The following is an 8,902-nucleotide window of genomic DNA, read 5'->3' as shown; positions in this document are numbered from 1 at the left end:
CTTAAACATACGGCCCACAATAAAAATACATATTGAACAAAAATATACAAATTGTAAAAATATTCATTGTTTTTTTATGCGTCAACTTACACAGAATACTTTATAACGACTACATATAGGATCCTCTGAACAGGACCATTTGTTTTCTGTCTGGTTCCAGTGCAACAGCAAATTTAAGTTTAGCAGAACGGCAGAACCAGCCATGTGGTGTTACTTTTAATATTACAGAGTATTTTATACTATCAACTTTTTACCTAAGAATATTATTTTGTCTGTACGTTGGCTTTTAGCAATAATTTAATTTTAATACAATTCATAAGCATTAACAAACTGTAACAATTTGCATGCTCATAACTTACATAAAAAAGCTAACGTAGGGACACGGGTAATGTGTTAATAACATCAGTTTTATAATTGGTAATACTGAATGTAAATTAGCATTGTTGGGCATTGAGACAGAGAGAAAACAATAAGTGCGCTGAAGACATTCTCTTAAAAAATGTGTTCATAAAAAAAAAAAACAATATTTTTTCAGTTTACATATATTGTTAAAGTCAATATACATGTATAAAAAAAAAGATTAACGGTATGATTTTTGGTATCTGGCACGAGCTCCTGGACCTCCAAACTTCTTAGGTTCACAACGTCTTGGATCGGCAACCAATAATGTTCTATCATACTGAATTAAGATATCTTTAATTTCTTTCTTGCTGGCTTCATCAACATCTATTAAAAATAAATCGGAATATTTTTAAAATGATTAACACTTAACATATAGAATTGTTAATTGGCTATTTACATTTTTGATAATATGAAACTAAGGCCTTGGAAATAGCTTGTCTGATAGCATAAATTTGAGCGACATGTCCACCACCGTTGACACGTACTCTCATATCAACTTCATTAAAACGATCCTGTAAAAGTAATTTTAAATTTACACAATTCAATAGGTACAACATATCAGCACTGAATTTGATTTAATATACTTACTTTGCCCAACAACAAAATGGGTTCTTGAATTTTGTATTGAAGAACTCTAGGTTCAACCATATCTAATGGACGGCCATTCACTCTGATGTTACCAGTACCACTTTTGCAGTAAGCTACAGCTGTGGCAGTTTTCTATAAAATATAAAAACAAAACATGTGTTTATTGAAGACACTAGGTATCACGTATTTTTTTCCTAATGCTTGAAAGGAAAAAAAGAATAAATACAAATATAGCTTAGTATCCTAAGCATTTAACAGCTAACTACTGAAACAGTAGGTAAGATGAATTCAAAAATAATTTTAACACACAACTTTATACATTAGAAATACAATTAAGTCAGCAAACCAAACTATATGATCACCATAGCTTATTGCTTTCAAATCATTAATATGGTATCAAGTCTTAAGAAAAGCAGAAAAAAAATATAAACTTTAAATTGTGATCAGAAGTATAAATCGAATATTGAAAATAATAAATGCAAGTCTGATAGAAGAGAGAATGATTTAAAGCCCAAAATAGAAACCAAAAACCAGTCAATTATTTAATATTTAGCATCCAAAAATAAAAATAATTTGGTTTAACAAACAGAAGTTACAACTAAAAATATTTTAGTAAATTGTACCCATATAAATAGGGTTTCAATTCATCCAAAAATATATCTGGGATGTTGGAAATTGCAATGATCACATTACTCTGACTTCAGTCACAAGCAGACTGACAGTAGTAAATTGTTGAGATACACCATACACCAGGGTATAGTATTACAACCTAGTATTGTAGTACCCAGCCAGCCAATGTGTCAGTGATGTATAAAAAAAAATTCACAATTAAGCCAATCCTCATTGAACATATAATAACATATAACAAAATATATAATTTTTACCTGTATACAAAGTATACAACAATTAATAATCAATACAGAATTAATATATGGAAATCAGTATTTGTATATCTCAGCTAAATTCAAAATACACCAAAACTGTATTCTAAAAACCATAGTGTCCAAGCGAAATCGAACAACCCTACATAAAGGCTTAGCACTTATTGATTGATGATATGCAATATTTAAGTGCCTAGTTCAAAGCACAAAACACTAAAATATATTCTTATCAATATATGTTTAGGTATACAGTTGTATAAAAGGAGTTCTAATGAATCCATCATTTGAAAAAACGAAAGGTTACAAAACAGATAAAAAATCGTTACGAGACGTATTACCTACATCACAATAATATTAAATTTAAAATCTTAATTAATGCCACAAATTAAGTATAATACACACCTTACGGCCGAACACTTGTACGCTTTGAATTGGCGTTTTCTTCACCTGCAAAATATTGAATGTTCAATTAAAACCAATTTAATACGAATTTTGATTTATTGCATTAATCTCACGATGGTAAGTTGTGTAACAACATTTAAAAGCATTAATAATACACGTGTATCGTTCTTGATTTAATTTCGAGATTTACAACTACCAAACTCTAGTTTACATTACCTTGGGTTTCTTTACTTTAACTTTCTTGTCAGCAGTCATTTTGTATGATGTTAGGGTACTTGATGGAAAACTTAAGAAAGTATTTTAAAATGAAAGAACTAAATAATTGTTATTTAGATTCTTCCGAAACACTAAAGTGGAAAAAACGGAACACGAAAGAGAGGGCCGTCAACAGTGGCAAAATTGAGGTTATGAAGTTTGTGGATAAGCATAAGTTTACAGTGTGGCCAACCACTGAACCACATAATAGACATACGAGATATTCAAGGAAGAAATTGGTGTATCGATACGTATCGGTACAACATTGGGTGTTTAAAATGTTACATTGGCGGGATACCAAAGAAACGTACAGACTACCATAATATGATAAATTACAATTTAATTAATTACATTTAATTCAGCTATATAGCATGCAGATTACCGAGTAACCGAATCATTTGATTAGAGTCGGTTCCCAGCTAACTATGCCTTATCGATAAGTATCCAATTTTAGATTTTGAGCTTAGCGATTTTACAATTATGTTTTTCTTGTTTTTTCCCAACTTTGTTTGCATATGCAAGTAGTCGATAATAGGCTTCGATTTTCAACTTCATTAAAATTCATCAAAATAACTAAAATTTTCAAAATATTTTGGGTTAGAAATTTATAAAAAATGTTGTCTGTAGGCGGGTACATTTAAGATTAGAGAATTTAATACAAAATTCCCTATAAGTTTTCCCACATGTAGCAATAAAAAAAGGCTCACCGGAGTCAAATTAATTTTTTATGAGCTTTCGAATTTTAAAAAATTTGTTATTCATTTGTAAATTAAGAAATTTTCGTAGAACAATTGTTTTGTTTTCTTTTAATTCCAAAAAGCGGCTATGTGGATAACTCTCTGTTGTATACTATAAGCGGCCCTCACACGGTCAGTTAGGCGCTAGAGCGTCACTTACGGGAGTGACTAGGTACTTATATGGACGGGAGCAGAACGTTTGGGCACATAAACCCAAAAGCCAACACTTTTTAGTACAAATAAATAGAACGTCCGGGCACTTAAAATAAAAGGTATTTTATGATTTTACCTAGTAAATCGGAGAACTTTTGGGTACACGTATATAAGACACGTTTGGGCCCGGGTTCAAACAATTTTAGAGGCCCATAAACATAATCAAAATATTGATGACCCACAAATAAATATATTTTAAAGGTAAAAAATAATTTTAATATTATTACATGAATATTATTGAATAAATATAATTCGATGCATATATATTTTGTACAACAAAACACTAACATAAAAACGTAAGCATCCCACACTATTATAACGTTATCTCGACGCCCAGGCCACTGCCAACTGTTAAGTTATATGAGTATAATATGACTTCAACCTTAGATCATATACTAGTTAAACTAGTATATGATCTAAGACTTCAACTGACGACTGTACAAATCTTTCGTTCAAAAATAATGTAAATTAAATTCAGTAATAACTAAATGAATGGTTATAGTATCATTTATTTATTCTGTGATGACTATATGTTTTTTTAAAAAAAATTATTTTAAATCACATTGCCCTATCATGATCATCTTGATTTCCTGCTAAAAATAGAGGATAATATGATTACGATAGCATAATAATAATTATAATAATAATAACATATATTATAGAAAACATACTACCCATCAAGGCCAAGGGCCCACTATATTGTTTGACATCCGTTGTGGGCTCGTTAGAATGTCCCCTCCCCCTTGTTGACCTGTCTGAGGGGGTCTGGCTCACTAAGAAAAGTCAGTGTCAATTTTGATATTGTTTTCAATCATCAATCCTTAGTCATAAAAAATTAACATTTTATACATTTTTAACATCAAATTAATTTGCAAATTTTGGAGATTTTGATTAATTTAGTCAAAAATTGCACATAAATTAAAGTATAATTTAGTATCAGAATAGATGCAGAAGAAGAAAATCGGAGCATTCGTCATGATAGGTTGTAGGTACTACCCCAAAAGTTGATGACAGAAAAAAAAACACATATCTTTGTTATGCTCAGAATCAAATGTAATAATGAATAACAATTACATTTACATGTATATGTTTCTTTCTATCTCTATAATTCTGATTGTATACACCTACTTAATAATACTTAGATTTATGACATATTATCATTTGAAAAACTTTAACAACTGCAGTACCTACTCATTATCCCTTTTGGAGTAATAAAACTTTAAATAAATATGAAAATAATTCAAATAGTTTACCGTTTAGTGTTTAGACAGTATTACAGTAACCGGGTATGACGATTCAGCTCCTTGTACTGGTTATTACTTATTGCAGCTATGTAGTTGTTGTACAGTGTACTGCTATACACGGGTGGTGGTAGTTAGTCGAGGCTCTATAGACCATCTCCTGCTCCATAACACGAGTGTGCGACTTTTAAAATGCGGCGCACACATCGTGTTACAAACAGCGCCGCAATTGGCGGGGATGATGGGGGTTCACTACGCTCCCAAAGAGCCCCATTATCATTTTTGGGGGGCCCTTTTCAAACATAAAGGATTTTAGTTTTCAAACCAGTTAATTGAGATACCGATAAAATTATAACAATCAATAATTAAAACGTAATGTCACAGTGTAGTGGTACGTTCAGTTCGCAAGTTAAACACTATATTATGTATTATTTTATATTATTACTAGTCCTCCGTGCTATATAAGTTTTATATTATTATATTGTATTATATTTTATAGACTACACTAGTTATAGGTACGTAGTGGCGCAACTAGGGCGATGCGCAAAAAGGTTTTTAGCACCCCCAAAGTTAAAATTTAGCAAACCTTACTTTTTATATCTAACTTTTATTATTTTATTAAAATATCATGAATTGTATGTTTTTAAATTGTCGAACATTTCCTGAAAAAATGTATAGTTATTTGGTCTAACGCTTTATACTATGTATAATCGTTGGAACTTGGAAAAAATATACAAAAAAAAAACTGGACAAAAGATGAAAAAATCTGGGAGGCCCCAACACCATGACCAAGTTTTTTGAAAGTTATGTTATCATTTTGCAAATCAATTCCATACAGAGTAAAAAATAATAAGAAGATATAAATAGTGTTGTACATACTAGTAATACTACAGTAGTACAGTACACGGGAGTTCTTATGTCCCCCAAAATTCAACAATTTTTTTTTTAGTTTATATAAATGTTGAGTAATATATAAAATATGAATATTACTATGCCGTCTGCTTGTGGTCGAACCGCTAATTCAAGCGACGCCGTCGTACATCAAACATCAAATTATTTTATAAAGCTGGGAAAGTCGCTCTGCTGATTATTGAATGTCCATCGGAAATTAAATAAGGACATTTAAAATTTTAAATATTCTCGAATAGCTTAAAATATACCTAACCAATGCACTCAAAATTAATATATAAAATATTAATTATTAATTTCGTGCTCGACAGTATTCAGAGAAAAGATTTGACTTGGAATTTTACAAACTATAGTTGGTATAGTCGGTATACGGTAAATGTGATGCATTAGGCACTGAATACCTTTATGTTAAATTTAAAAAGTATAGTAATCATATTTATTTACAATAAGATTTTTATTTAATAATTCATAAAAAAATATGCTTGTGCTTCGAAAATTTAAACACCACCTTGATTAATTATTAAATTAAAAATTAAAATAATAGGTATACTTTATATATTGCTGTAACTTAAATTTTAAAATTATAAACTATTTTGGTTATTGTTATATCTCATGTCATTATATAATGATCAAATCTCAAACACGGACCTCCTTGATATACAATTTTGTAATATACTATATATCTATGGTTTTATCATATTGACGTAGTATAAATTATAATGCAATCCGTGGCGATTGTCGAAGTAGTTGCAAAGACGCAATCGATCTAAAATGACAGTTATAAAATAGCTGCAGACATGAACAAGAAACATGAAGCGATCCGTACGGTTTTCTTTTTCATAATAAATCTCAATATTTTAAGACTTAAGTTCAGTCGTATTTCTGATTTATTCCGCAGTGCACACACAATATCAGGAATTCCGCCGAAGCCCGAAAGCGTCGATGTTTAAAGTAATCAATTTTGGTTTCATACTTTTTTGGTGCTTAAATTTATTTTTTAAATAAAAATTTAATTTCATGAAAAATACGCTACCCCTATGTATACACATATTTTATTTCTGAGACCAAATACGAGAGATCAAATAATACACAAACGCCGCTCGTCGTCGTCCTTTGTCTGCTCCCTGATCGTAGGGTAATTTTATAATTATAACATATTTTTAAGTACTTGAAATAGACATTCATTATACGGTTTAATTTAGAAATAGTTACCCGTTATAAGTGATTACTCATAAGACACAATTTTAATTTATAACTTATAATTTTTTTTAAATCCAAAGTTAGCAGTTACAGGATACTATTAATTTAGTGTTAAATATATTTCATTGTTCTATTATAATATACAAATATTAAATTATATTATAGTTGTATCAAAAAATAAAAATGTTCACAGAGTGGTAAGCTCACTATCCTAAAAAGTAATCACCCCGTACGACCGTGCGAATGATTATGAAAAATATACTTTTATACTAATATATAGGTATCTTTATATAATATAACAAATAATAATGAAATAAATAGACACAAGATTCTAAAATGTTATAGTTATTTAAACCTGGGTGTATACGAGTTATAACATTAAAGTTATGTCAATTTTAATTTTTTAACTTCTTTTAGATTCCGAGCGGAGCGATGAATGTATTCATTTTACAATTTATTTTTTTTGTTTCTGTCATCATCATATTAATTTGGGAGAGTAAAAGTGCTTAGATTTTCTTCAACAAGCATCTTTTCTGGTAGAAATGTGAATAGTATCGGTACTTTGAGGGGTCAAAAGTAAAAAATTCTCAATAGTTTTCAAAAGCGGCAGGAAAAACAAACAAAAAAATTAAGGAAAAAAGCGAATTCTTACGGAAACCCGGTTTTTGACAAAATCGATTTTGATTTTTGATGTAACTTTCAAAAAAAAAAAAAATACCGTAGATATACATGACATTTTTACCGAATACTTATAACGTGGTTTTCTATAACCCATACAATTTTGACAACAAATTTTTATAAGCGTTTGAATTTTGAATTTTGACAAAATAAGTAAAAGTCACGAAAATGTGCATAATATTTTGAGTTAGAAATTCATAAAAATGGTTCGTTTTATACCTAAGTTTTTAAAACTTAATACAATATTCCTATAAGTTTGTCTGCCTTTACCAAAAAAAAAAAATTCTACCGGAAAGTCGAATTAAATTTTTATAAGCATTTGAAGTTGAAATGTTGACAACATTGGATATTCACTCCATTTCTCATATAGTGATTTTTACTTATTTTTTTATAATGGAAAACCCAATAATTGCAGATATTTGAAATTCACATAATTTGTTTATACTTTCAATTCATATACTTAATACAATTTTACTGTTTACAAACAATTTCAATTTTGAATTTTTTTAGTTTATTTAGTTTTTTTTTTCAGGAGGTTAATAAAATGTTAATAAAATATTAATTGTTAATAAATTTGTATCTGTTGGACAAAAAAGCTTGAAAATTCTCCTGATAGATATTTACAATATTAGTTAAAAAATATTTAAAATACATAGGTACGATTGTTGTAATGAGCATTTAAAGTTTTAATTTTAACAAAATTCACATCATTTAAAATGTACAAATAATTTTATATTTTAAGATTTTTGAAATATTCAACTTTTGTAGGTTAGGGTTGAAGATTCAAAACAAAGTTCCAAGCAAGTAGGTTATTCTGTTATTAAAAAGTCAAAAAAATATTATCACAGATTTTTTATATTCAAATATGAACTAAATTAAAGATTCAATTGCTAAGAATAATAATGTATGTTATTTTGTTGTAAATTAAAAATATTATTCGTGAGTACTTGAAACTTTTAAAGTATATTATTATATTTTATACCCACGATCACTTTTCAAATGTACTTTTTTTTAATGAATTTAATCTACTGCGTGTAGTACACTAGTACTAATACTTATTAGTAAAATAAATTATTTTAATCACAATAATATCATCGAATATACTAAATTATTAAGTAATATTATAGACTGACAGACCGTCTTCGCTCAGAATCGTTTTTCGTATACAATGATTTTTTATCGTTGAATTCAAACTTAACACCATCCATTACAACCTAATGTACAGCAGAGCGACCTCCACGTACCAGCTTTTTTTAAATATAATTTTCAATATCTTAACATTTTTAACTTAACTGATTTTTATTGCTAAACATTTATTAAATAATGAGTTACTTTTAATCAAGTCCTAGTTGCGTAGTTTGTTTATAAAATATAAAATAATAAATATAGTAAAAAT

General features: G+C 28.7%; 1 protein-coding gene across 1 annotated transcript; it reads right to left on the bottom strand.

Moving 5' to 3' along the window:
* Nucleotides 1-526: 526 nt before the first annotated feature.
* LOC111040354 (40S ribosomal protein S16) lies at nt 527-2,673 on the bottom strand. The gene is made up of 5 exons (XM_022324242.1): nt 2,490-2,673; nt 2,274-2,318; nt 991-1,122; nt 800-914; nt 527-726 (listed from the first exon to the last, which is right to left on the bottom strand). Exons 1-5 carry the CDS (start codon nt 2,526-2,528, stop codon nt 581-583), a joined length of 477 nt encoding a protein of 158 aa, XP_022179934.1. The 5' UTR covers nt 2,529-2,673; the 3' UTR covers nt 527-580.
* Nucleotides 2,674-8,902: the final 6,229 nt, after the last annotated feature.

The sequence above is a fragment of the Myzus persicae genome, unplaced genomic scaffold, assembly GCF_001856785.1.
Source record: "Myzus persicae strain clone G006 unplaced genomic scaffold, MPER_G0061.0, whole genome shotgun sequence".
Taxonomy (NCBI): Eukaryota; Metazoa; Arthropoda; class Insecta; order Hemiptera; family Aphididae; genus Myzus; species Myzus persicae.
This window is presented reverse-complemented; position numbering and strand designations above follow the sequence as displayed.